Below are 27,734 nucleotides of genomic sequence, written 5' to 3'. Positions count from 1 at the left end.
CGTTTAGGATTACCTTGATGGAAACAGCTTCCATGTTATAAAATGACACCACTTTAAATAATTACGAAGGCGAAGAGCAGCTTAACAGTCGGGCTGCGTGTTTGTCTGAAATAAATGTTACAGTGGATGGGTTATTTAACCAGCCCAGGGGATTTATTTCCATGAATTTTTTACTGATTTTACTGACTGGTGTGCAAGTGTTAGAAATGAGGAAAATTCTTAAAATACATTTGGGCAATAGGAAACTCAGTATGTATTTTTTTTATAGGCATTTAAAAAATACCTTAAGTCGGGTTTAGGCAATCTCTTTCAGAAAGCAGGGTGGTTTTAAGTTGATGAACATGTGCCAGGTGACAGCAGGTGTCCTGCTCCTGTTTTTCCCCAAAACACTGAGACCTCAGTAAACTCTGTGCCTGCTGAAGGCGGGCCGTCCAGCCTCTTCGTTTTAAGTGCAAAGATGAGACGCAGATTAGTTGCCTCGTGCGAAAGAGCAGAGCGACTGATCTTCCCTTTTTTTCCTTTGTTTGTTGCTTTTCAGACGTCCGCAAAATTACACCAACATCGAAATGAACGACCGCAGGGAGATTGCAGCAGACTTCTAACGCTCCCGAGCATGGCAGCGGCGGCGACAGGCTCTAACAGCACTGGGGCCAGGCCTGTGTCGCGGCGCAGGGGGCAGACTGGTTGTCCAGCTCCCCCGTCTACCGGGGTTGCTGCAAGGACCTGCAAAATGTGTATATATACACGTATAATGTGTGTGTGTGTATACAGATCTGTGTGTGTGTGCGCGTGTATACAAATACCTGAGTTATTTTTACACTACTGAATTTTGCCCTCAGACTAAAGGAGTTCAAAGGAACAGGCCGGGGACGACTTCTTCTAGGCAAAGTTTGTGCTAAGCGTGGTGGCCAGAAAGCAAGCAGCCTGTTTGGCTGATGCAGGGGAAGGACACGTACTCCTGTCCCCTCTGGAGATTCACTGCTGGGTGATGAACCAGGGCCACCTTTCCACCCAGCAGGCGACTCCGGTTTCCAGTGCCTCTGGACTCCGGAGCTGCAGTGAGGGTACATCAGCCTCCCTTGAGCCCTTCTTGTCCGCACAAGGGCGTTCTGCACATGGTGCCCCTCTCTGCTTGAGCAGCTGTGCCCCACCAGCAGCCTGCACCAGGGAGAGCCCCTGCTGCTAGGGACCATGACCAGGAGGACGTCCTGCCCAGAAAAAGGGGTTAGAAGAGAGACAAATACCCAGCTCGTGCCCAGGTGCAGCCCTTTCTCCTATGGTCCTGCCCGTATCCTGGCCAGGCAGCAGGCAGGAGCAGTGCCAGACTCTAGATCTCTTGAGAATTTGGGGTGAGGAGGGTGACCTAGGTGGGACCTTGCTCAGTAAAAGCTTGTTTCCTACACCAGGGTGATATATCCCTAATGGTGTGGCGGCAGACGCCAGGCCTCCAGTGGCACCCTTTGTGTGTGGAGCGGTGGTCTCACCTCATGGGCTTGAGCACCCTGCACAGCTCCACACGTGGTGGCAGCGCCCAAGACGGATCCAACCTGTTCGCTGGTGGGTCAAGGGGTAGGTAAAATGAAGAAAGAGATCCCACAATGTTTCCGAACCAGGGTGTATGGAGATTTTTACTGAACGAGGCTCTGCAGAGAGAGAGCGCAAAGCCTTTCTGTGATTGATTGTCATGGCACTGACCCTCAGGAGAGGAAGCCCCGCTTTTTCTTTGAGACCCACCTCCCAGCTATGTCTCTCTTAGTTGTAGCCTCTGCTTGCAGGCAGCCTGTCTGCACTGCTGAAGTCCGTGGGCCACCAGCCAGCCCCAGTGTCACCCAGGATGGGCAGCACAGGAGAAGCAAGGCCTCAGCTCTCCATTGCCCTGCCCCTTGTGCCAGGCAGCCCCTTTCAGTCAACAGGGCTGAAAACGTGAGGCGCTGGTGATCTCCTCCGCCGGGTGCTCCACGTAATCCTTAGGCAGCTGCCCACAGCCTCTGAGAGGCGGTTCTTCTTCACGGCTTCATCCTGCCATCAGCGCAGCGCTGCTAGAGCACGCTGGCGTCACGTGAGTTCAGATGAGCTCCATCTTGAACTGGCTGAAGTTTGGCACGGTGGGCGAGGGCTCGGCCACACTGCTGAAGGGGACACAGGGCTGGTTCGCTGGCACCGTGCCATGACTCACGGTGGAGCTGAGCTGCTGCAGCGTCATCAGCACCTCCTGCTGCAGCCGCTGCTGGTGCTCCTGCTGGCGCTCCAGGCGGCATTGCCGCTCCAGCACGGCGTGCAGGGCCTGGCTCAGCTTCTGGATCTCTGTCTGTACAGTATCCAGCTTTTCGGCAATGGCATGGGAGCTGGGAGTGGGGGGAAGCACTGGTCCGCCCCAAGCAAAGCTTTGGTTTCCAGGACTTGCAGGGTTCGGCAGGGCAGTCTGAGTGCTGACATCTTTGACCTGGAGTGGTGGGAGGCAGGAGAGAAGGGAAGGTGAAACATTATCAGATGCTCCTTTAATGGCGATTAGCAGGAATAGGATTTATTCTGCACCTAGCTACAAGAAAGGCTGAGAGAATTGTGTTTGTTCAGCTTTGAGAAAAGGAGGCCTGGGGGAGACCTTATCACCATGTCCCAGTATTTAAAGGGTGGCTACAAAAAAGATGGAGACTCCCTTTTTACAAGGAGTCACATGGAAAAGACAAGGGGCAATGGGTACAAGTTATTCCTGGAAAGATTCCTATTGGAAACAAGAGGACAATTTTTCACAATGAGAACAATCAGCCATTGGAATGGTCTCCCCAGGGAAATGGTGGCTTTCCCATCATTGGACACTTTTAAGATGCAGCTGGACAGGGCGCTGGGCCATCTTGTCTAGACCTTGCTTTTGCCAAGAAAGGTTGGACCAGATGATCCTTGAGGTCCCTTCCAATCCGGGATTCCATGATTCTATGATTCTACAAGGCATGAGAGAAAGCCATCACCTTGTTGTGGACCTCTAGACCTCACCACACTCTGAGTTGCACTTCTGAGCTGCACTCAGCAAGTTTGCCGATGACACAAAGCTGAGAGGGGTGGCTGACACACCAGAAGGTCGTGCCGCCATACAGAGAGACCTGGACAGGCTGGAGATTTGGGCAAAGAGGAACCTTATGAAATTCAACAAGGGCAAGTGTAGGGTGCTGCACCTGGGGAGGAATAACCCCCCGCACCAGGGCAGGTTGGGGGTGACCTGCTGGAGAGCAGCTCTGTGGAAAGAGGCCTGGGAGTCCTGGGGGACAACAGGATGCCCATGAGCCAGCAATGGGCCCTGGTGGCCAAGAAGGCCAATGGCATCCTGGGGTGCATCAAGAAGAGCATGGCCAGCAGGTGGAGGGAGGTCATCCTCCCCCTCTACTCTGCCCTGGGGAGGCCACACCTGGAGCGCTGGGTCCAGTTCTGGGCTCCCTGGTTCAAGAGGGACAGGGAACTGCTGGAGAGGGGACAGCAAAGGGCTACCAAGATGATGAGGGGACTGGAACATCTCTCTTATGAAGAAAGGCTGAGGGATTTGGGTCTCTTCAGTCTGGAAAAAAGACGACTGAGGGGGGACCTTATCAACACTTATAAATACTGAAAGGGTGGGTGTCAGGAGGATGGGGCCAGGCTCTTTTCAGTGGTGCCCGGGGACAGGACAAGGGGTAATGGGCACAAACTTGAGCATAGGAAGTTCCACCTAAACATGAGGAGGAACTTCTTTGCTGTGAGGGTGGCAGAGCCCTGGCACAGGCTGCCCAGAGAGGTGGTGGAGTCTCCGTCTCTGGAGACATTCCAAACCCGCCTGGACGCGTTCCTGTGCCACCTGCTCTGGGTGACCCTGCTCTGGCAGGGGGTTGGAGGAGATGATCTCCAGAGGTGCCTTCCAACCCTACCATTCTGTGATTCTGTGATCCCCCCAGACCCTATGCACTGCTGCAGGGTCACCATGCTGCCCTGCTGCTCTCAGCATGTGCTTAGCCGCCCAGTGGGGGATGCTGCTGGGTGGCAGCCGGGCTGCCCGTGCTGATGCGAGGCCTGTGTTTGCTCTCTGCAGGGACAGAAATAGCGTATCCTGGGTTTTTCTTTCCAGCCTCGCCATTTCTTTTATTGCACCCTGAAGCAAAGGGCCGTTCTGCTCCCTGAGAGGGATCACATACTGGTTTTGAACCTCAGAGGAGCCTTTCTCCTGGAAAGGGTGTTGAACAACCTGTGCCCTCTCAAGCAAGGGCTCTTAAGAAACACCTGAGTGGGCTGGAGAAGGTGTTTGCTGTGTCTGAGCAAAGAGAGGGCCGTGGAAGAAGGCTCAGCCTGACTCGTGGCTGCATTGTGTACCCAGGACGCCATGGTGAGGAAGGCAAGTGTCCTACCGTCCTCCATGGGGGAAACGGCATCTCCCAGCAGTGAAGTCTCTGGAGGTTGGAGCCTGCTCTGAAGGGGTAAACCTTGGGCACTGCGGCAGCCCCATAGCCGTGCCACCCTGCTGGCAGCCTACCCAGGGCTGGTCCTGGGACTGCTGGGTCACTTATGTTTGCCCCATGGCTCGCTGCAGCGGCCAGCAGAGCTGGGCTTGGCCGTGGAGCCGGCCAGCTGGCTGTGTGCCCACCGTGGTGGGTGGGATGGCCACAGCGATGTGGACCTGCTGGGACAACACATGCATGGCCATGGCCTGGGCGTCTCGTGGCACAGCAAGGCGAGGGTGTACTTGTTAGGGATTCCGGCAGCTGGACGTGTTCCAGACCGTGGCCATCCTGGCTGCGTCACCCCACCCTGGCCTGCTACAGCCTGTCATCTCCTGGCGCAGCACCAAGCTGCTGGTGTCCTTGTGGTGGCTTGGGGAACCTCCTGAGCCTGTGCTGAAACCAAGCCTTAAAGAGGGGGTCTGTGAGCTGCAGGTTGGAGGCCAGCACTGGCAGAAATGGGCATCACTGTGGCTAACATTGCCCAAGGGCAGCAGTGGGTGCTGCCTGCAGCAGGTGGGCAGCGAACAGAGGGTCTTCCCAGACGAGCTTGCCAAGTGCTGTGGCCAAGCGTCCCTGGAGAGTGCAGCTAGCAGAGGTCTGGGGGGCATTTCAGGAGTCTTTCATCCCCAATGGCCTGTCCCATCTGCACGGGTTGGATGCAGCAGGGCGCTGTGCGGGGCCATCCCAGTGGGTAGTGCCGCACCAGCTCCCGGCCGGAGCAGACGGGCTCTCCTATACCACCGTGCAGCCTGGCTTCCTACCTTTTTCTGCAGGAGGATGGCCCTGTCCACGATCATCTTCTTCACCATCAGGGCTGGGTTCCTGGTGGGGGGTGCAACCAGCCGCCCTGGGCTGGGCAGGGGCTCCGGGAGGGTGGCTGGCACCCCCGGAGGGGGGCAGCTCCCTGGAGCCAAGGGGACACTTGTGGAGCCATCATCACCTGCAAGGGACAGAGAGAGAAACGCCTTGAAAGGAGGCCCTTGGAGGCTCCCAGCAGGGGACAGGGAGCCCTTTCCCTGGCCCAGCCCTGCCATGGGGTGGCCATGGTGGCGACCCCCCACACGGGGAGCCAGGCCTTACCGTTCCCGGGGGTCAGTCCCATGGGCAGGTTCTCCCCGAGCTGCTCGCTGTCCTTGCAGAGCGAGGCCACGCTGACAATCCGGATGCCTTCCTTGGTGTCCTGGCTGCCAGCGGGGCAGGGCACCCGGCTGCCTGCAGGGACCCCGCCAGGCATTGCGGGGGGCTGGGCACCCGGCGGCTCAGCCTCGTGCCCCCGCAGCGGGGGCCAGGGCTGGTCCCCGTCCCAGCCAGCTGCCGCTGGCCCCGGCTCCACGCTCTTCCGCTTGAGGAAGAGGTACACGGCCTGTGGTGTCACCCGGATGTCGTCCAGCTCCAGCACCTTCTTGATCTTGCGGAAGCTCAGCCCAGCCCTGCGCAGCTCCACGATCCTCCTCTTGGCGTGGTCATCCAGCCGGCCCATCGCTCCCGGCACCTCTCCTGCGCCCGGCACCTACATCCCCGGAGCGCGGCCGCTGCGGGGACGCCGGCAGCCCCCCAGGGCAGCACTAAGCCCAGCGATGGTGCTCGGGCTCGGCTACTGCTCTGCCGCCAGGCTGCTGGCCCCGGCCGTGGGTCCATGTGGCACCATCTCCAGCTTCCTGGTTCCCAGCCTGAGAGGAGGAAGGAGGCAGCTCTTCCCACCAGAGTGACTAGGGACAGCCTAAACTCTGTCCCTTGTTCATGTGGATCCTCCTCAGAGCAGGGGGTCCAGCCCAGTGCCCCGGTCCACCAAGGGCACAGAGGATGGTAACGGGCTTGGCTCTGCCCAATGTCCCAAACTGGACGTCGATTCCCCTCTGCCAGCAGCACAGTGAGGAATCAGGAGTGGTCAGGAGCTCAGCATCCCAGGGAGCTCAGTGCAAGTTCTGGCAAGCGGCGGTTCATCACACGAGGCTGGCAGGTCTCTGCTGGAGCTTTGCGTCTCCTTGGTGGCCTGGAAGGTTACGGCGAGCAGGACCAGGGATGCCTACGTAGACAGCTACTGCATGGAAACTTGGTGTCACAGAGCCTTGCCCTTTGGGTCTGGAGATGACACTGTCCCCCATACCTTTGGGAGAAGAAAAAGCAACCATTTATATATCAGTTGTAAAGAAGGCACGTGTATAAATGTCACGGCTGTGCCTCCCATGCTTCCCCTTTCTCCCCACGTGTACAGCCTTGGCTGGTGGTGTCAGTCAGGGGACAGTGGCTCAGGACACGGTCACACTCGCTGCACGTGCGTGGGTGGCGTAAGCAGGGACCACGCTGCCAGTACGGCCTCTGCAGGTCCCTCTCTGCCAGGTCGCGCCCTGGTGCAAAGCAACATGGCGGGACCAGCCCCTTGCCTTGCTGCAGGCATCACGGCGGGACGGACGCTGCCTGGAGTGGTGCATACGTGTTTATATGCACCCACACGGGGATATACCCATACATGTATATACATACACGTGTATGTGTGTATACAACTATGGTGGAGGGGTTTTTCCACTTCCTATCAGCTTCCCTCATCTGCAGGCATTTCTTGGACACTCGGTGCTGCAACTGCTGCCTAAAGGACATACTTTTGGGTTTCACCTCACCAAAATAAATAGCCTCCAAGAACTCCCATAAGAGAGCAAAACACTTTTCAGATTAGCAATGTACAAGAGAGGCTACCTCAAGTGGTCGCTGCCAAGCAGATGTGATATAGGAAACTGTTCCAAATCCCACTTCCCCAGGCACACGTGGATCTAAAAAAGGACGATTAAGTGTTTTGTTGGCCAAGGAGGCGCAGAGACTATTGTACATCAGCCATAGAAAGCCAGAGGGAGAAATGGAGCCACTTAATTCAACACAAGAGTTGGGCCCCTCTGCGTTTTACTTCTTCCGCGGCAAGAGACATTGACACCAGAGATGTAGACTGTACTTTGATCCAGATCTGTTTACATCCAAAGGCCTCCCCATGCCCTGTTATGTGTTTTAGGGACCTTTTAGATAAGAGCTGGTGGAGTGGATGTAGGAAAACAGACATCCCTGGCCACAGGGACTGCAATTGCAGAGCAAGAGGAAAACGTCAGAAAGGCTCAACCTTCTCCATGCCAAGGGGAGATGCTACAAGGCAACCACCACCTTGAGCTGTGACTGCAGGTACAGGGAGCTCAGGCCCTGGCAAGAAGCTTTGCCCTCCTCCCAGAGCATTTCCAGGCATGGCCAGAGGACTCTAGAACCGCTGGTGACAGAAACGCAAAGTTTGCGTAAATGCCAGGAAAGCTAGTGTCCCACGCCTGCACCCTTCATCCAGCCTCCGCATGGGAGGAGAGATGATGAGTGCCTTGGAGATGCACTGATTCCATGCAGCATCTCCCCCACCTCCCTCTTCACTGAAGACGTGACTCGTCTTGTAACATCACCAGGTCCCCGCTCCTTCCTTCCTCACCTGCTCATCTCCTCCAGATGCTCCCCAGCGCCCTGCACGTCTCCTGCTTCCCTGCCTTCCCAGGCCTGGGGACGGCTCGTGGGAGGTACAGACCATCCCTGCCCCACTAACCCCACGTCAGCTCAGCATTCCCAGTGCAGGGTGTTCCCCCACAGCCCCCCAGTTGCTGGAGGGGTGGTGGGGTGAGGAGTTTAGCCAGGATGGCTCCTTGCCGCAGCGTGGCTCCGAACCAGCAGCACATGGCTGCGAGCAACAGCTCCACGGGGCTATCATCAACGCCCCCGGGGCTCAAGGCTACCTTCATCCAGGCTCCTTAGGCTTCAAGAACAGTACTTGTCTCTGCAGCGGGGCTTTTTAAAAATAGGTGTTTACTGAACAGAGATAGACCAAGACTTGGAAGCCCATTTCAGAGAAGCAGTCTGTGGGTCAGAGTCCAGCTGGTGAGCAGGAGGTGAGTGCGGGCAGAAGGGCAGAGTGAAATCCAGCTCAAATCCTGCTCACCTACACCGAGAGCGCACAGCAGCTACCTTCTACCCTGTCAGGTAGGAGAAGTGGGTTGCCAGTGAAAGCAACAGGTCGCCCCTCCAGACAGTACAGTATTCCAGCAATTTCCTCCAAGATCACAGCAGTCAGCCTCTCTGGCAACTCGGGGCTGGCTCCATCTCTAGTTATGCCTTTGTTTATCCAGGGCCTGCTGTGAACTTGCAGTTTCCCTCATTGCTCCTCATTTCCCCAGCTGAGTCCATCACCTTCTCCTCTTTCTCCCTCTCCAAAGGGGATTTTCCCAACGGAGCCGCAGCCTGTGTCATGCACGCAGCTCATGCAACACAGCTGCCCGAGTTACACATTCACGGAGATGAGACCTTTACACTCACCTGGCCTACAAGATGTTTGTTACTCTCCAATAAGTTTTGCAGAAGGAAAATAAAAAAAAAAAAAAAAAAATCAATGAAAGGGAAAGATTCAGGGATTTTCCTAGACCTGTGATTTTCCATCAGGGACGGAGTTCCCTTCATTTCTCAGGGCCAGGCTAGGGGTGCTGTGTTTCCTTTGAAGGTTTCTTACACCAGTCGAGAAGTTAATTCAAGTGGTGCCTTTGCAGGGGGCCAGGGAGAGTGAGCACATCAGGGGAAGCAAATTCAGAGCACTGCAATCATGTGAGCTTAATCTCTGCCTTCACCCCTTTGAATTTCTGCGGATATCGGGAAAACAGAAAGGTTTCATCTCCTCCAGAAAGTGCCTGGAACAATCTCATCTGGGCTGACTCAGCCGTTGCTATTTCTAAAACAGAGCAGCACCACAGAGTCTTGTTTGGTTTGGAGGTTTCCATACAAAGCCCAGGCGCTGTGAGCGGTGTGTGGGCACAAGAAGCCCCTGTTCGGAAATCACAAGCCTCCCTCCACCTACCTGGCTATCGCGTGGTGCACCAGCCACAGCCGCAAGTCATATTGCAAGCCCTGATTTCTGCAGTCATGCCTGTCTGGACGCAACATCCTTCCCCCGCGAGCTACGATAGCTTCAGTGTGATCCCTCAGGGGTCTGCAAGCGTCCTTCCCCCACCCACAGCCCGCAGCGGGATGCGGACTCGCAGGGTTGAGATGCAGAGACTGGAACATTCGGCTTACGGCTGCAACCGGAGAGGGCTTGTCACGCAGCACCACGGGCTCCAAGTATCGCCCTTCGGCGGGTTGCCTTCGAGACCTCACCCAGCCAGCTGGACACACACATTTCTGTGAGCAGCTGCGTGCTTTGTTAGAGAGCCAGGCCTGCGAAAGGAATTTTGCTTCAGCCTGCCAATTTAGGCGTCTGTCGAAATTTCAGATCAGCCACCCTTTCTTCAGCTGCTGCTGAATCCTTGCAGTGCCTGAAGTCTTTTAAGTACTTAGTTGTAGCTGGGAAAGCTCCTTTAACCGGGCATCACTGCTGGTAACGCTTCTATTCCATAACCGTTCCGATACTGCATGCAGTATTATCCACAGAAACACAGCCCAGAGCCTGGAGCAACCTTCTCATCACCGGGACTATTTCCTTAGCTCTCCCACTCTCTGGCCAAGAAAATATTATATACAAAATGGAATAGCCTCAAGAGAGGAGTAAGAAGGCAGCACTCCTGCACGCCCCAGGGTTCACTTCCACGCAGAGTGGATTTAAGGTCTGAGAAGGAGGAAGAGCATGAATCCAAGTTTCCTACAACCCAGGTGAAGTTACCTAACCATTAGCCTTAGGGCAAGCAGCAGGCTTGTTTCTGCGCCAGCGCAAGCCCCAGCTCTGGGAGGCGAACCCAAGGAAGAGGAGCTCCCCAGCATCCATCCTGCAAGTCCCATGGGCAGAGGTCCCCCGCTTGCCTGCACACACCTACACCCACCGGCCGGCACGGCCGCTGGTCCCTCCCCCAGTCTTCCTGCAGCCCTGAGTACCAGGGTTGGAACACCAGATTCCCCAAGAGTTCAACATTAGTTGTGTGACCACAGAGCTGGCTCGTGTGTGGGAAAATTCACTTCTCCCTTCTCTCACCACTGTGAGCCTGCTCTTGGACCCAAGCAGGTTTGGCCCTGGGGAGGTGCAAGCAAATCTGCTTCCGAAATTCATCCTGAAGTGAAGCAGGGAAGAATCAGATCCCTGCAGAGTCTTCAATGGACAGTGAAGCCGTGCCACAATCATGCAACCGCTTTACCCTGGAGTTGTGCTTTCTCAATGGCTATTTAAGTCATCTGGGTGAGCTGCACGACAGCACGCCTGCAGCCAGCCTGGCCCTCAGGGACAGAACAGCCTTGGAGAGAGGCAGGCATTTAGCCATGGATGGACTTAACCAGAGCAACACGCTTCAATCTGTCATTTCAGAAGCGGCACGGCCACAAGGGCAGCAGATGCCAAGGTGGAGCAACGTGTCTCACCAGTGAGACAAACTGCTGATGCTGAGAATGGCTGTGACTGAGGAAGAGAGAGGAGCGGGAGATGGAAAAGCTGCAACCCACGGAGAGCGAGAAGATGCAGCTCATCACATCTGGCCTCGGCGATTGAAAACAGCCGCTTTACGTTGTTAACATCCCAATGCACATTGGACTCAAGAGCTTGCTGTGCTGCGGAGTGCAAAGTACTCCTGCCCTAAGAAGGTCCATGTAGGACCATGAAGGACAAAGTTAGATATGGGTATACTCCTTTCCTTTCAACTTGAACTGCCTTTGTACAGTGCAAGGCCAGTCTACCAGGGCATGGGATGCGAAACAGTTTGACTAATTCACAACGGCTGCGCAGGGCACACCAGGCTACGCAAAAGCATGAAAATAAAGACAGGGAAGGTGTTAGCAAAGGGGCATTGATCCTCATGGACCTTGTATGGAGCCACAAGACCAATCTGCCAGACTTCCCTTCGCCCTGGGCCTTGTGGCTGGTAGTAGCTCAGTGAGGTCGTCTTGCGAACCCTTCTCTTTGCCTCCAATTGCCAGCCCTCCTCAGATCCCCAGCATGCCTTTGGGAAGCTGGAGCAGCTGCAAGCAGCTGGGGAAGGACACGGATCCATCCTCCTCGGTTTTATTGCTTTCTCACAGCGTTCTAGCCACTGCAAAAGCTGGCAAGATGAGTCCTTTTTCACTCTGCAGCAGCTCAGAGGGGAAAATAAATATTAAAAACATCCTCCAGAAGCACAAGGTGGACGGTGATGGTTTACACTGGATTCATATACGGAAAGGAGCTTCTTGCAACCAAGAGAGCAAGAAGAGTTTCAAGTAGAGCGAAGGCAAAGATGCTGTGGAAGGGGTGAATCTGCTGGGGGAACGCAGGATTCCTTCTCACCCTGCAGAGAAAAGTGCTGTGAACACAGTGAGCCATGCTGGACGGGAAAGACGAGCTGGTATGGCAATGCTCCGCTTGGTTTCTTGCCCTCGGGGTCCTATTTCAGAGCTGGACCAGCACAGCTTTGAAGGGCCATGGATAGTTTTTAGCTCTTCGCCTAGAGAACAGTTTCAGTGCTGTACCAACAGGCTGGAAAGCCTTAGCTCCATGGAGACGGGTAATCAGAAAGAACCAGCCATGTGGTTTAGCGGTACTTATCTTGGAGGAAGATTAACAGTATTAGGTGTCCTACACAGAAATGTTGCCAAAGCAGGCAGATCTGTGCCAGAGCAGAATGGCCGTTTCTCCCAGGCTGCGATTGTACGCAGTGTCACTGCTTTGCAGGGTCTGACGAGCCTCGTGGAAGCGATAACATTATCTAACAACAACAACTGCTACCAGCCATACAGACTGCTGTATCCCACACTATAGGGCCCTGATTTTCCTTGCAAAATCGGTGAAGGAGCAGCTCTGTTACAGGTTTTATTAAAAGGAGATGGGCCAGTTGCATTTAGATGGTGCTGCTGTTCCCTGAGCCGTGTCGGCCCCTGCTCTGAAGGGATAACCCCATGAGAAGCTTTTCAATCAACTTGTTCTTCAGGCACCAGAGCGGCAGAGAAGAAAGGGTTGTATATCTGGCCCAGGATTTGGAAGTGAGTTATTTAGAGCCCAGGCCTCACTTTGCTCTGTCACCTTGGACACCCGACCTGTTCCTTCGGGCTCTGCGTTCGGAGCAGTTGCAGAGCCAGCCCCCTGCCCGGCCACACCTCGAAAATTAGATCCTCAAATGGAAAACGCAAAACTTTAAGGTTCTGCTCTAAGGTTTGCAGTATGTGCAAATTGAAGAAAGTTGGGTCCCCGCGAGGTTTCACTAAGGAACAGTTTGGGGGTTGCAAAACCAATGGTGGGTGGGCTGATACGCATCGTTTGCTTTTGACCCAGACAACGCCACTACAGCCTTGTGCTAACTGGGGAACAGGGCACAAAGATAAGGTGACAGGATAAATAGGAGTGTGTATATATATATGTAATGAGTATTAGGATTTTTTAGGGGCACAGGGTAACAACAATATAAACATAGTAGTGGTTCCTCATGTTTGAGGGAAGGAAAGGAAGAGTTTCGGGAATACAGGAAAATCCACCCTGATAGTCGCAGCGTCCCAAGCCACGCAGCACAAAGCAGTGACGCTGCATCAAAAGGCAGTGATGGGTAGCTTTGTACAACAAGGCCTCGCAGTGGGTCAGCACTCCTACAGCCCAAAACATAGGTCAACATCAACGCCATATCACGTGGTCTGACAAATTCAGCGTGGCTGCGATGCTGTGCCTAGTAAAGGTCAAATTTGTACTAAGAAATGAACTGGAGGGTCCAGACCTGATATTAATGACCGTGGAACCACAGCTCGAAGGAACAAGAGGCTTTCACAGACCACCTGGAAAGGCCCTGGGGGAGAGGGACAGGCTGGATTTCACATCCAGGCTCAGAAATTCATCTCTGCCCTGCAACTGAACAAACTCATCAAGCTGAGCTTCATTATTCAGGCAAGAACAGCAAATGCCAAGTACGGCGCTGCCCTGCCTGTATCTAAGTCAGCATTAGCCCCTCTTTAAAGTGTTTTGCAGCTTTAAGTGTCTGCTCTCCAAAGACACAGCCCTTCCAGCAGAGAGAGTTGCAAAGGCTAAACCACAAGCATACCTTGAATTTCTAGTGTCTTTCACAGCCTGAACAGGAAACAAATAAATCTCTGCAAAGTGTAACGTGTTTCACCACAAGTTTGTTCCTTGAGGTGAAACGAGGAGGTCTGAGGAAGGTTAACACTGAGCAGGCAGTCGGGGGCATGCTTTGTGAGTGTTGCAAGAAAACAGAGAAAAGGCGAGTCATGGCACAGTTTTTAGGCTAAGAGCCCCAAAATACAAATGTGTGCATAGGCACGTTCAGGTGCGGACAGTCCTGGAGTCTTGAGGTTGTCCACGGCCTGCCTGCCGGTGTCCACTGCAAGAATCAGCCTCAGACCGTGAGAGAGGGCAGGCCAGGTGTTCAGAGACTACTGCTGAAGATTTAAATCACCTAGAAGCCTTTCAGCTAAACTGCTAAATTCACCTCCTTCTGCAGATTAGAGAGAAACCCCCCAAAATCTCCTTTTTCTGCTGTCCAGCTCCCGGACAGAGCAGCCAATGGAAACTGGGGCTAATCTCAACTCTCTGCAGAGATAGGCAAGGCTACTGCACATTAGGATGAAAAGCTGCCACGAGCTTAGAAGACAACCCCCCCACTCTGCAATTCCTCTAACGAAGCCACGCTGGCTGTATTCTCTGAAGCCAGCCACACATCTAACCTCCCTCTAACACGGGTGCAGAAGGAGCGATGGACTGAACCGGGAGATGGACCAAAGCTCTTACAGCACAGGGAAAAGAGGTTGCGGGCTGAGCCAGTGCCGTAGCGCAATCCCTGCAAGCATGAAGTAATGCCCGGTACGCGGCACCTGGCACCTCACCGTGACAAACGAACGCCAGTGGGTTAGTGCTGCTGTTGGCAGAAGAACCCACCGATCACCTGCATCTTCTGGGGCTCGGGGAGAGCCCTCTGTGGCCGCGCCACCATGCCGCTGGGGCTCCACAACCCAAAGCCAACGAACACGAAGGAAAAATGAAGCACCCAGTTGCAAGACGGTGCAACACGCAGGACAAGCACTTTCAGCCTCAGGTGGCATTTAGAGACTCTGTCTAATTAGTCCCAACCACCATCTACCACCACAAGCAAAGCAGTTCGCCTGCAGAGATAGCAGTAAAAAGCAATGTTGTCATCGACAGCCCAGAATGCAGGAATGAAGGGACAGAAAAACACAGAAGCAAAACTCAAAAGCAGCACTCACGGAGCTCTGTTCCTGCTCATCTGCAGTGTCTTGGCTGGAGCACCTTTGTGATTGTCTGCTGCCTTAAATGCACCGCCCAGCAATCTATCGACACACAGGCAATTTCTAAAGAGGGTCTGCACCTCCGCTGCAACATTGCTAGGCGGGCTTCTGAGTTGAAGAAGGGGCTGGAGGACAGCAGGACGGCATTTCAGATCAGACACACCACTCCCGGCTGTGACACTGAGTCTCAGTACGGCACCAGACCTCTGCATCCCTGCTCCGAGCGCATCCCCGGTCTGCATGCCGGGCAACAGTGGCCCACGCCACCCAGACCCACACCCCGCTGAGCACGGGATGGCCGTGGGCCCTGCAGGAGCTCACTGTCACTGGCCTCCTGCCACCCATCCCTACCGCTTGCACCCCCTTCAAACTGCCACTGTGAGAAGTTTCTCTCCATCCTTCCCCGTCACGCTCCCAGCACCCCAAACAGCTTAACGCACAGAAGCGAACAGGCAGAGCATCCACATACAGGGACTAAAGACGACTGCCGGGATCCTCCCAGGCGACGGCACCAACTTGCTGCCGCTGCTGCATCCTCCGGTGGCTGTGGCCAGCCAGGGTCCCAGCACAGCCCAGCTCTGCAGCAGCCAACTTTTTGGGAGGCTGCTCTTTGAAAAGCTCCTGCCCTCTTTGTTTGGTTGGGGCAGAGCCAGCAAAGGCTGCCGGGAAGGTCACCCAGGAGGAGACTTATGTACAGGGAGGGAGGAGCTCTCCTCTTAACTCTTTCAGGGCAGCCTTGCTCCAGGACCAGGAGGAGCCACCTCACCTTTGCAGCCTCAGGCTGCAGACCCGCTCTCCTGGACCACAGCTCACAGGTGGCTGGTGGCCCCTGTGTCAGAGGATGGAGGAGAAACCCCATAGGAAGCAGCAGTGCCATCCCTAGAGGTCCCACCCAGACCTGGAAGCACCGGCTGCTTGGGCAGGATGGCAGTGGTGATGGTGAGCTGCCTGTGCCGGGCTGATGGCTGGCGCGGGGCACAAGGTCATGGTGGGGCCATTCGCGCTGAAACTGAAGCAGACGCATGCTCTGACCTGTTCTCACCTCTGCTTGTGCCCCCAGACAAGATGTTCAAACGCCTCTTCTTGCTCAGGCCTGGCCTTAAGGCTTAGCCCTGCCGCCGGCTAGCAGGCACTGAGAGGAGGTCAGACCCCCCCCAGCACCCTGCCACCGCTGTCCTGCGGCTGGCCCCGCCGCCCACAACTCCGCAGGGAGCTGCTTCAGGGAGAGAACTGGCAGGAAACTTCCTTTTTTTCACAGCAGCATTATTTTTTTCTGCTGGTTCAGTGAACGCACCTGACCTCCCCTGGAGAAATGAGAGAATTATGAGAATTATGGGGATATGAGAATTATGAGAATATGGGGGCATGTGGCTTTGGGATCAGCCAGCCATTATGGCTGTGCTACAGCCAAGAGAGGAGATGATTTTAAATACGTTACCTAACAGCAGTGAGCCCAGACGAGTCGAAACAAGCCTGGCCTCCATCCCTGCTGCCCACGGAAGCACGGCATCTCCCGCCGGACCTTCTCTCTGCAGCAGTCTGTGGGGTGGAGGCTGGGTTGGGACCGAGCACTCAAAGGCCGTCGCTGGACCTGCTGGAAGCCACAGGTCCTGCAGGTAAGGCAGGCTGAGACTTCTGGCTTGTCTTTGTGAGGCCTAATCTTTAGTCCAGATTGCCATTTATTGAATCAAGATAGCAGTACTTGCCATCTTTCATAAAGTGGTTTTCAGATTTGCTGCTAAAACGTGGTAGAGAAGAGGTTCAAATGTACCATGTCTTACTCTCCAGTGGCTGCAGTTGTTATCTGAGAGGCACATCCATTAAGTATTCCTTAGTCCAGTGGTTGCACTAAGTATGGAGAAAAATGGGCAGCACAAGAATGGGCTAAAGAGTTTAATAAAGCACCATAAAACTCAAGAACTAAAGCTACAGTATTCAAAATTTCATGTGTAATGAGTTAGTTGGAAGAAAGGAGAGAATAACAGCCATGCTGGGTCAGGGACGTCTCCCACTAGATCAGGTTGCTCAGAGCCCCATCCAGCCTGGCCTTAAAAACTTCCAGGGATGGGGCTTCCACCACCTCCCCGGGCAACCTGTTCCAGTGTCTCACCACCCTCATGGTGAAGAACTTCTTCCTAACGTCCAGTCTGAATCGTCCCATCTCTGGTTTAGAGCCATTCCCTCTAGTCCTGCCATTACCCGACATCCTAAAAAGTCCCTCCCCAGCTTTCTTGTAGGCCCCCTTAAGACGCTTCCCAGAGTACAATCCCCCCACTGCAGCACCGAGAGACTTTCCAAGGCAGCCACCAGCATCCTGGCCCTGTGTCAGGAACAGTGTGGCCAGCAGGTTTGGGGCAGTGATGGTCCACCCCACAGACACGCTGACACGCCCCCCCCCCCGCTCCCCTCCTCACCCCACGGACACCCTGACCCCCCCTCCCCACTCCCCCCCCTCCCCGCTCCCCTGTTCACAAACCACGGACACCCTGAGCCCCCCTCACCCCACCCCCCCGAACAGCCTGACCCACCCCGCTCCCCGCCCCCCTCGGACACCCTGACACCCCCCCTCACCACCCCACCGACACCCTGATCCCCCCACTCCCCCCCGGACACTAAAACACCCCCACCACCCGACTCCACGGACACCACGACGCCGCCCCGCTCCCCTCCTCACAACCCACGGACACCCTCACACCCCCAGTCCCCTCCCGCCCTGTCCCTTTAAACCCCTTCCCAGCCCCCGCCCCCAACGCCGGCGCGTGACGCCATCGGCGCGCGCCGCGCGGCGCCCCTTCCCGCCCGCGCTGCGTCGGTCGCGCGCGACGGGCCGGGCGCGGCGGCTGAGGCGGGCGCCGAGGATGTGAGTGGGGCCGGGGCCAGGCGGGGGCCGCGGGGGATCCGCGTCCATCCGGGCCGGCCGCGGCGCGGAGCGGCTTCGCCGCCGCCCGGGGGTGCCGCGGGGAGCGCGCCGGAGCCGCCGAGGAGGAGATGGCGGGGCGAGGGTCAGGGATGGGGCCCCGGCTGCTGCGGCCTACCGCGCCCGGGGGCGGGGAGGGCGGGCGGGAGGCCGGGCCGGGGCGGGGCCGGGCCGGGGCCTGGAAGGGGGCCGGGGCCGGGGGTCTCGGTGCTCCCCGCGGCTGGGGCGGCGGGAGGAGCGCCGGGCGGGCCCGGGGGCGGGCGGGCCGGCGGCGCGGGCCCCGGGGTGCGGGCTCTGCTCTGAACCGACTCTGTGCTTGGTCTGTGCTTTTCTCTCCCTGTTCCTCAGCCCGCGCCTCGGCTTCGCTCATAGTATGGCGACACGTACGGTGCGGTCAGCAGCGACAAGGCCTCGGTCCGCCCGGCGCCGTAACGTACCCCATGGCGTGCGAACCGGGACGCGGAGCTGGCTGCCCCGGCGCTCCTCCGGCCCTGCTCGCTGTAGTTAGCTTGGGCGAGCGGCCGTAACTTTGCAAAGAACTGCCAAGCGTTGAACCCTCTCCTCACAGGAGGAAATCTTATCCCCATTTTGCAAATGAGGATCTGAAGCAAACTGCCATTAAAGGACTTGCCTGTAGTCGTGCAGGAAGTCCGTGGGAGAGCGGAGTTTGCTTCCTTTGCTGCTCTCTAAGAGTGCAAGCCGACTCTTTAAAGCAGAGAGGTGTGTGTGTGTGTGAGACGAATGTTTGGCCCTTGTAGATTGCTCCTAGGCTTTCTGGTTTGGGGTGGGTGCTGCAAAAACATCGATTTGGTAGGGATTGAGAGGGTTTTTTGATTGTAGGAAAGATTGTGTGTTGCTTAGAAATGCATTGTTATTTGCCCTTGTGTGAAAGCCATGATTTTATTCTTTTTACGTCTTTCAGTGAATGTCTGAACACTTACAGATGAAATTGCCCACAGGCTGTGTCTCTTAGGCTGAGGTTTCCAACTGAAATAAGCTAGGCAAGTGGCATTCTTGAGAAATGTACATATATAAAAGAAGCATGGCCAGCAGGGTGAGGGGGTGGGGATTCTGCCCCTATGCTCTGCTCTGGGGAGACCCCCCTGCAGTGCTGCCTCCAGCTCTGGGGCACCAACAGCAGAAGGACACGGAGCTGTTGGAGCGGGGCCAGAGGAGGCCCCGGAGATGCTGGGAGGGCTGGAGCCCCTCTGCTGTGAGGACAGGCTGAGAGAGCTGGGGGGGGTTCAGCCTGGAGAAGAGAAGGCTCCGGGGAGACCTTGGAGCCCCTTCCAGTCCCTAAAGGGGATGTGACTGGGGAGTGACTTTTTACAAGGGCATGTAGTGATAGCATATGGGGTAATGGCTTCAAACAGGAAGAGGAGAGATTTAGATTAGATATCAGGCAAAAATTTTTCATTCTGAGGGTGGTGAGCCCCTGTCCCAGGCTGCCTAGAGAAGCTGTGGCTGCCCCATCCCTGGAGGTGTTCAAGGCCAGATTGGATGGGGCTTGGAGCAACCTGGTGTGGTGGGAGGTGTCCCTGCCCAGGGCAGGGGAGTTGGAACTGGATGATCTTTCAGGTCCCTTCCAATGCAGACCATTCTGTGGTTTTGATGGAGAGAAAACAGTTTAGTTTTGAGGCTGCTTAAATGCTGCATGTATCGTCAAGTGGAATTTTGCTCAATGTATGAACATATGGCTGATTTGCCTGGTAACTGCCTGTCCTGAGGAGTGGTGCCGGAGTGGTAGCTGTTTAATTGAAGTATTACCTACTACTCCAGCAGTGGGCTAGATAACAGCAAAGCGTGTGCTGGTCTTCATCTGGGTTCTCTCTCCTCCCCGCTTCCAGTAGGGCTAAAACCAGAGCCAGCTATCAGATGATAATAGATGGTTTTGCATGGCTGAGCTGATAGCATCATCACCGTGATAGTCCACAGATGCAAGAGAAATCAGTGTGTAGGAAGAGATAACACAAACCTGACTGGTATAATTAGAAGAAAGGTGGGAAAGGAGGATGATGAGTCTTGTAAGATGACTTGGTCTTGTAAGTCCAGAAATTTATCGATTCTGTTCTTCCAAATGACTCAGCTGGTCTCATGCAGTGGCTTTCAGTTTTTGAACTGCAGCCCCCTCATGCTTTCAGCGAGAGGCATAGAGCTGGTTAGAAATGTCACACAGCTGGGACACGTACTCAGGTTTGCTTTTCATAGTCACGTTTGCAGCACGTATGGAACAGACCATGGACTGTCTTCTTACCGCCACTGGTGTTAGAGGAGCCATGTCCTCTTCCAGCGAGCCCTACCAGTGTCGTGTTTGTGTTGTGAGTTTCCTGTTCTCCATGCAAAAAGGTGTGGGTTTTTCTTGATCTGCAGAGAGCTGGGTTTGCAGGTGTTCACTTGTGGTGTAGCTTTTTGGAGTTGTCGTATTAGGGAAAATGGTGAAGCTGAAAATCAGGTGTTCAGAAGTGATCTCTTCCCAAACATAAATTTAATTGCAATTTAGAGAATAAAGTAATTGCTTACCAGAATCTGACACCAGAAGCATAGAAGCAATAATGCTGTTGAATGCAGTGAGCTGGAGAGGTTTTTTGCTTGTTAACTAATTTTGCCTGTGATGCATGTGGAGATAGAGATGTTTCCAACATCATGCAGTACTGTGAATATTCAGTGCCGCTTCAGATAAGCCTGGCAGTTCAGACATGCTTCTGCTCACTCTTCCATTTCCTTAATGTTTCGTTCATAGGTAGATAACGGGTGTTACAGCAAGCCAAATCTGCCACAGCCTTTTAGTGGTTAAAACCTACATTGGAGGCAGCTTTGTAATGCAGGCGTTAAACAACCCATGTGGAATAGTCAAAATGCAACATGTTTAGACATTGCGGAATATGTGATGGATGCAGCCCTCTCATGTGAAACGTCTGGAATTCCACTAATGCCCAGTATTTCAGTGTTAAATAGTGGGGCTGAGGTCAGAATCCAGTTTAGACTTTCTGCTAAGAAGTTAAAGTGGGATCTGCTGTTGCAGCAGTTCAGCAAACTGGGCTCTCTAATCTAGCCTTTCCAAGGCTGACAGAGCTTTGGAAGCAGCTTGTTGAGGCTGAGAGCAGCCATAATTCGGTGGGGGGGTGTTGTTCTCAACAGCCCTTTCTTCCTGACAAATATATGCTATATGGCACAAATTGGCTTTGGAGAAAAACAGTGCTCACTCCTCTGGAGATAAGGCTGTTGTCAAGAGGCATGAGCTGCATGTACATCTTGCAGAGAAAAAGGATGTCCTCTGTCTGCCATTTTTTTGGTTGGATAATTAAGGTACTTTGTACTTCTGTGAATGGCAAAATGGTAGCTTTAAACCTGGATGCAGACTTTTACATGAGGCACACGGTGCCAGCACAGAGGCTGGCCGTTAACGGCCCTGTACCAGTACGTGTAACTGAAATACTCTGTAGAAGTCAGTTGACGCCCAGTGTGCTGCCATTGTTGCAAAGCGGGCTTGCTGTTTTATGCTTCTCTGTTAATTTCTTGTTTCTAAACCCTTTTATCTTGTCACTAGGCTGTTCTTTGGAGTTTATTGCACTCGATTAGGGATCGGTTCTCAGAATCGAGGAGTTAGAAGTGAGATTTGAGATAAGTGAGGCCCATTCGGTGCTGCTTTGGACGCCTCCGAAGGGGAAATGGAGTTATCAGGATTGAAAAAGAAGAGTTTGCTAGGACTCAAAGAAAATAATAAAAAATCCAACACTAGGTAATCATTCTGTCCGAATTTTCTAGGCTTAACAAAACTGGGGATGTTACAGGGTACTAGGGTTCTCCCAGTGAGGGTGAGGAATTGGAAACATACCTCTTTTTGTGTGAATTTCTATGTGTGAGAATTTCTATATGCCCTAACTGTCTTCCTCAAAGCTGCTCTGTAATGTGAAATATTTTCCTTTTTCTAAAAACTCCAAACTTGACTAATGCTTTAACCTCTGCAGTTTTGGTGATCTTGAGTTACATTTGAAGTTCATTGTTTTGTGTTGCTGTTCTGTTCTGTGTTTGGGTGTGGGGTTTTTGTTGTTTGGTTTTTTTGTTTTTCTGTACTAAACAATGTCTTCTGCGTTTTGTTCTTGAAGGGCTCCCTCACCAACCAAGCGCAAGGATAGGTCTGAAGAGAAATCAAAGGACCGGTCCAAGGATAAAGGAGGCACTAAGGAGTCGGGTGAAAAGGATCGTGGTCGAGACAAGACACGCAAAAGACGCAGTGCTTCCAGTGGGAGCAGCAGTACCAGGTAGTTGCTTTTACAGGTAGTAACAAATCACAGTGTTCTCAGAAACCACCAGCTTGATTTCTGGTACATTTCATTCCCTGTGTCGTGGACTCATTGAAAGCTTGTGTTGTGTCAGTCACAGTGCAGTTTTGCCTAACTTGAGGGGTTTTAGGGGTTTTTTTAGGAATGGATTTCCTTTGGCTGTCTAATGAGCTACGGAGCATCAGTTTTCATTGTTCTAACTCACAGTTGCTCGCTCCATAGTTAGCAGAATTTTTTCAGCCATTCTTTTTCTGGGTACTCCACTCGTTTTTATTCCCTCTATCGCCCCCAACAGATCCCGTTCCAGCTCAACTTCCAGTTCAGGGTCCAGTTCCAGCACTGGTTCTAGCAGTGGCTCTAGCTCCTCCTCTGCCTCAAGCCGCTCTGGGAGCTCCAGCACTTCACGCAGTTCGAGTTCTAGCAGCTCCTCTGGATCTCCAAGTCCATCTCGACGGAGACATGACAACAGGAGGCGCTCCCGCTCCAAGTACGTTTTATTTGCCTTCTAGAAATTGCCATGTGGGAGGTTAATTTCCATGTAGAATACAAGATTATGATCAGAATAGATGTCTCTTTTTTCTGAGGACCATTTACTTTCTCCATAACTTGGAGATCTGAATTTTCTTAGAATGGGTGTGCTCCTTTTGCTTGCAATCAAAACCTATGCCCTGTAGGAAGAGACATTAAAAACCTCACTTTAAAGAGTGATTTTAAATACTGTATTTTGTAGAGGCAGTTTTAATCAATGTTTCCCCAATAATATGGGACTATATGGACATTAGATAGAGTAAAGATCTTTGATTCCTGTAAATTACAGCCAAGACTATCAGAAAAGTCAGGGCTGAAAGCGGTATATGTTTGTATGCATATGTAAATGTATATTCTTATGTATAAAAAAAAAATAAAATGGGAGGAGGGGCAAAGGAAGCATTTTCCTTTCAGGGTGGGAGTCAAACTATGTTAGTGTCCATACAGGTTTTCCTTTGGATAATTCTGTAGGTAGGGTGCTGAAGGCTGATAAATTCTACTGAATTCTTATAAGCTAGCATGGGGGTTTTTTTTAGTATATCCCTCAGTTTACGGACAGTAAGATTAAGAAGAAGCATAAATATGATTTTTCTGCATACTGGATTTTTTACAAATTAAAATGACATTCCAGTTGTGGGTTTAAAAAAAAAACTACAATGAAATTGTGCTATGCAGCTACTTAAATAGTTTTTTTTAACTGTGACATTTCTGGACCTCTGTAGTGAACAGAAGATAGAGAAACACAAATCATTGACTGCATTACTTTGCCTGCTTGTGGTGTGCTTTGGTGTTTATGTCCTCATTTTGCCTCTTTAATTGTTGAGGCAAAGAATGGTTTTTGTTTTAACTGGGAAATTCTTTAATTACAGCCAACAACTTTGAAGAAATATTTGCTAAATTTGTTTAGTTTGTTACCTAGTTGCAGTTGAAACCTAGTTGAAAACTCACCAAAAAAAGGCTCTCAAATTCCAGAATGTTCTAAAGCAAAAGCAGACGGGGAAATGCAAGTCCTGGGGTGTTTCCAAGTGTAACACCAGCACCCCAGCACTTCCTAACCTGTAACATAAGAAAAAAGATGCCCTCCCAAGAAAAATGGTACCCTTTTATCGTGTGATAATGACTGACTTTTTGGTTTTGTTTTGCATGTTGCCCGAAAACTGTAAACATTTTCTGTTGTCAAAATCAGGTCCAAGCCGCCCAAGAGAGATGAAAAGGAGCGGAAGAGGCGGAGCCCATCACCCAGACCTACAAAAGTGCACGTTGGAAGGCTCACTAGAAACGTGACCAAGGTAATGGCATGCTCCCCGGTGATATCAAACTTGCACGTCTTCTGTGAGGACGCGTGAGTGGCTCTTTAAGCTCTCAAAACTTTTTTGTTGCTAGAGTGCTGCCAAGCTCTTGCAAATTCCTGCTTTGTGTCCAAATTAATTGGTGAGAAAAACTTTGGTAGGATTTTACGGAGTCAACTACAGTGCAGGCAGGCTTTTGAGACTGTGTAGTGCTTAAGAGGTCCGTCTGCTTTCTTGGTATCCCAGACCTTGTATCTTGCCTTACTGGGAAGAAAATTGTAGAAGTTGGGACAATGGCAGGAATTACCTTGGAGGCATTAGGAATACCTGGAGGTTCTTGATAAAGAATCTGAAGAGAGCTGGACTGGCTTGAGTTGTCTTTGCTAGAATGTAGTTTAAAGGTCTTCAGAAGTAAAAGGTTTAGGGTGCTGAAAAAAATGACTTATTTTTTTTAAAAAATAATAATAATTGTACCTTAAGAGTTTTCAACTGAGGGCTTAAGTTCCCTTTTCAGATCCCGAAGAGAATTTTTACATTAGTTATGTTTTTGTAGCCAGTGTTGACATGCAGCAGTAATGCTGCTAGAACTGAAGGTTTGGAACAATCCAAGGACAACGGTACAGAAAGCAATGGTAATCCTTTCCACATCTGGCTGATGAAATGTGTCTCTTCCTGACCATAGCATTGATTTAAAGCTAATCTAGTGCTGCGTACGGCTCGAATCCTGGTCAGTAAGTGTGGTCTACATCCTTAAGTCTTGCTCTTTCTCTGCAGGATCACATTATGGAAATTTTTTCCACTTACGGAAAGATTAAAATGATCGACATGCCAGTTGACAGGCTAAATCCACACCTCTCTAAAGGTTATGCTTATGTGGAGTTTGAGAACCCAGATGATGCTGAGAAAGCCCTGAAACACATGGATGGAGGTAGGTATCAAATGCTGCAAGGAGGCTGTCTGCTTTTAAAAAATCTCTGGAGCAGATGAGTTTGATCTGAAAATGAGTTGGAGGTGATGGGGAAGCCTTTGGGGAACTGATCTGAAATACTGCTTGTTTTCAGATCAAATGGTTTTGGCTTTTGTGTGGTTCAGGACCGATCCAAAAAATCACTGAACTATTAAAACTGATTTTTTTCAAAACAAACAGTAATAAAGTTCTTTAAGTTTTTTGTGAGAATCTTTCCTGCTTAACATCTGAACTACAATTTGATGGGATATTAGGTTAAGAAGTCTACTAGATGCGCAGACTTTGTCAAAATAACTCCTGAGTGGGTGGTGGAAATAGGACTGTAGGCTGATTGATGCTTCAGTTGCTTGTGATGAAGCTGTGAGTTGCAGTGTAGATTTTGCAGTTGTAGATGTTAGTCTCGAAAAATACTTCTTCCTTTTTCTCTGATTCCCTTAAAAGGCCAGATTGATGGTCAGGAGATCACTGCCACAGCTGTGCTGGCACCACGACCTAGGCCACCTCCCAGACGCTTTAGCCCACCCAGGAGGATGCTGCCGCCACCACCCATGTGGCGCAGGTCACCACCTCGCATGAGGAGAAGGTGAGAGCTGTGACAATTGGTATTTCCTTCTCAGTATAACAGCACTTTATCACCGAAAGACTTGAAGGGGGCATGTGGACAATTCAGCCCTGTTGGACTTGACTTTCCCCTCGAAATGACTTTTGGGCATCAGTTGAACCAGGATTGTACTTCTTAACTCCTTAGCGCCGGGGTGACCTGCTCTGGTCTACACCCTGCGCAATCAGTCAGAAATGTCAGATGCTTTCCAGCCTGTTCCCTGAGTCCCTTCCGCACTGATGCTTCCAGGTGAAGTGGGAATGGACTTGTGGCTGGCAGAATGCTTTTGGCAGCCTGCTCCAGCCCTTTGCTTTCCTGAAGCCCTTGCACCTCCCTCTCTTATTTCTATGACCAAAAAGCAGTCCTCCTGCATCGGGCGAGCGGAGTGCACTGACCCCAGGGTATGACCTGACATGCACGCGCCCGTTGTGCAGTTTGGGGCTGCCTGAACGTGCTCGGATAATAAGTCTTTCGGAGTCTTCCTTAGCATCTAGATGGGCTTGGAAGTCTGCTTAGACTCTTGTCACTGGTAAAAGCCCCTCCCGTTTGAACCACTGGATTGTTTACAAACTACAGGTTTAAAAATGAGAACTGGTTAACGTGGCACAGGATCCACTGCCTGTTGGTCCTCGTTTAAACATACCTTTTACTGAGGTCTGGCAAAAGCTAGATTTGGTGTTCCCTCCTCATTGTTTGTGTTCTTCCCTAGTCTAACTTTTCTTATCCTGTTCAGGCTGTGTTCGTATTCTGTGCCTGGAACCTCAGTGTCATACTGGTACAGATTGATCGTAGTACTGAGAACCTTAAATCTTAACTATTTCTTTAGAGTTAGACTTCCTCTAAGAAATCTCCCTGGGGTTTGAGAGGGCTTATGTTAAATCCATTCCCTGAATATCACTGTATTTCAGGAGTCAAAGCTGACCTTTCAGGTGAAGGAGAATCTGATGTAAAATGAACGTGAGCTTGTTTTGCTTGAGGAAGAGACAAGATTCTTGTCTGTCCTTTGGTTATTAAACATTCTTTCAACTTCCTGAAGCAGAGGGAGGATAGCCAGCATATTCTTTCTGTGTACTCAATGTTTGAGTTGCTGTTTTCCTCTGGAGCGGGCTGTATTTTGCTGAAGCTGTTTTACTGCTGTGTGTGAGGGGTTTTTGGAGGGAGGCGGGGAAGTGGTTTTGAAAAGTCAGTAGATGAGCTGACAGGTTACTGGAACCTGTTGCTCTTGTCTCCTAATGAAAGCTTTCACCTTCTCTCTGTCAGGTCCCGGTCTCCTCGGCGCAGATCCCCTGTTCGCCGGCGATCAAGATCCAGATCTCCTGGCCGAAGGCGCCATCGCAGCCGCTCCAGCTCAAACTCCTCACGATAAAGCAAAAAGACTGGACAGCTTTTTATTTTTTAACTTAAATCCTGTCAGACTAAATATTGTACCTTTTTTTTATAATGGGTCTGGGTGAGGAGGGGTGAGAGAGAGAGAGAGAAATAATCCTGGCAGTGAAGGCAACCTAAGAGGAGAGCGCGGCAGTTCCCGGCCAGTAGACAGCCTTTGCTGTGGAGCTTCTAATTTCCTGGCATTGAATTGAAATTATTTAAAAATGGCTTTGATTTTGAAGGCTGCAGAAACATCTTTTCCAGGTAAAGGGAAGGAAAGATGTCACAGCCTCTCTTTCTTCAGTTAGCAGGCTGCTGCTTGGTGATTTCTAACCGCTTAGCACGCTGTACAGACGAGCATGTAAATCTTGAGCTATTTCAGAAACCCTGTGTAGTAAGGCAGGGAGGCATTTAACTTGATCGCCAGGTGCCAGCACAGGATTTTTCAGAGCAGCTGGAATCCAGATCTGCCCGAGATTTAAATACCGAGTTGTCGCTTTATTCCAATCCTCAAACAGATCGTTAGTTTCTGCAGAGTGTGCCCTTCCTGCAGATTGTGCTCTTCTGTAACGCATACACCAGGCGATCGCCACGGTCCAGCCCACCGAACGTGATACTTTAGAAAAGAAGGTGGAAATCTTAAGAACTGGTTTGTAGCTGCCCCCATAAGTGATTTCTTTCACCTTTTCTTAAAGGGTTTTTGGTAAAAACTTCACGCGCAATCCCCCAGGGAGATGGTGCGAGCGCTTCTGCCCTTACCGATCTTGGTCGGGCGGCTGCGCGTCAGCCCCTGGAGACTGCGAGGCAGAGGAGGCGGCAGGGGGCTGCCACGCTGGCGGCATTACCTGGGGCTCACATAGGGAAAGGCAAGGAATTTACCACCTGTTGTACAGTCAATACTATACAGATTTTTGTTTTGTTTTGTATCACTTTGTAGCCTTTTGGGCCATGTTGTGTTTGTACTTGTGTAGGACGAGCAGTTGAATAAAGCAGTAGGGTTGAGAGTAACCGGCCTGCCTCGCTCCCTTCTCCATCGCCTCGCCCGGCGCAGATGCGCTGAGGCCGGCATCTGCGTTTTGGGGCAATTTTAGGGTAAAACCAGCGCTGCCCCCTCCCGCCGG

The 27,734-nt window shown here is 52.2% G+C and overlaps 3 protein-coding genes across 17 annotated transcripts in view; 2 read left to right on the top strand and 1 right to left on the bottom strand.

The window, feature by feature from the left end:
• Positions 1-1,143, top strand: part of LOC128913400 (uncharacterized) — a 47,082-nt gene extending 45,939 nt beyond the window's left edge. For all 12 annotated transcript variants that reach the window (XM_054210882.1, XM_054210891.1, XM_054210892.1 and 9 more), the window contains one exon: positions 539-1,143. In XM_054210882.1, coding sequence (XP_054066857.1) covers positions 539-602 — 64 coding nt within the window. In that variant the 3' untranslated portion in view covers positions 603-1,143. The remainder of the gene's footprint in view (positions 1-538) is intronic.
• Positions 1,144-1,601: 458 nt separating this feature from the next.
• Positions 1,602-17,040, bottom strand: LOC128913402 (uncharacterized). 2 transcript variants are annotated; one of them, XM_054210901.1, is made up of 5 exons: positions 16,099-17,040; positions 15,703-15,964; positions 5,541-6,567; positions 5,222-5,400; positions 1,602-2,443 (listed from the first exon to the last, which is right to left on the bottom strand). In XM_054210901.1, exons 3-5 carry the CDS (start codon positions 5,938-5,940, stop codon positions 2,066-2,068), a joined length of 957 nt encoding a protein of 318 aa, XP_054066876.1. In that variant the 5' UTR covers positions 5,941-6,567; positions 15,703-15,964; positions 16,099-17,040; the 3' UTR covers positions 1,602-2,065. The 2 variants fall into 2 exon arrangements, with proteins under 2 accessions (XP_054066876.1, XP_054066875.1); XM_054210900.1 differs by lacking the exons at positions 15,703-15,964; positions 16,099-17,040 and adding an exon at positions 15,130-15,532.
• Positions 17,041-17,438: 398 nt separating this feature from the next.
• RNPS1 (RNA binding protein with serine rich domain 1) lies at positions 17,439-27,621 on the top strand. Of its 3 annotated transcripts, none has more exons than XM_054212718.1 (7): positions 17,439-17,520; positions 21,684-21,839; positions 22,156-22,347; positions 23,575-23,677; positions 24,452-24,605; positions 25,086-25,227; positions 26,506-27,621. In XM_054212718.1, coding segments are annotated over exons 1-7 (855 nt in total). In that variant the 5' UTR covers positions 17,439-17,518; the 3' UTR covers positions 26,612-27,621. The 3 variants fall into 3 exon arrangements, with proteins under 3 accessions (XP_054068693.1, XP_054068692.1, XP_054068691.1); XM_054212717.1 differs by lacking the exon at positions 17,439-17,520 and adding an exon at positions 17,533-17,662; XM_054212716.1 differs by lacking the exon at positions 17,439-17,520 and adding an exon at positions 21,125-21,316.
• Positions 27,622-27,734: the final 113 nt, after the last annotated feature.

Source organism: Rissa tridactyla, chromosome 8, assembly GCF_028500815.1.
Source record: "Rissa tridactyla isolate bRisTri1 chromosome 8, bRisTri1.patW.cur.20221130, whole genome shotgun sequence".
NCBI lineage: Eukaryota > Metazoa > Chordata > Aves > Charadriiformes > Laridae > Rissa > Rissa tridactyla.
This window is presented reverse-complemented; position numbering and strand designations above follow the sequence as displayed.

Excerpts from the sequence above, each read along its gene's own strand:
- LOC128913402 (XM_054210901.1), bottom strand. The coding sequence starts at position 5,940 with ATGGGCCGGCTGGATGACCACGCCAAGAGGAGGATCGTGGAGCTGCGC. Across the intron at positions 5,401-5,540 it reads GGGACTGACCCCCGGGAACG|GTGATGATGGCTCCACAAGT; the intron begins GTAAGGCCTGGC and ends TGTCCCTTGCAG. Across the intron at positions 2,444-5,221 it reads CCATCCTCCTGCAGAAAAAG|GTCAAAGATGTCAGCACTCA; the intron begins GTAGGAAGCCAG and ends CCACCACTCCAG.
- RNPS1 (XM_054212716.1), top strand. The coding sequence starts at position 21,246 with ATGGAGTTATCAGGATTGAAAAAGAAGAGTTTGCTAGGACTCAAAGAA. Across the intron at positions 21,317-21,683 it reads AATAAAAAATCCAACACTAG|GGCTCCCTCACCAACCAAGC; the intron begins GTAATCATTCTG and ends TTGTTCTTGAAG. Across the intron at positions 21,840-22,155 it reads AGTGGGAGCAGCAGTACCAG|ATCCCGTTCCAGCTCAACTT; the intron begins GTAGTTGCTTTT and ends CGCCCCCAACAG.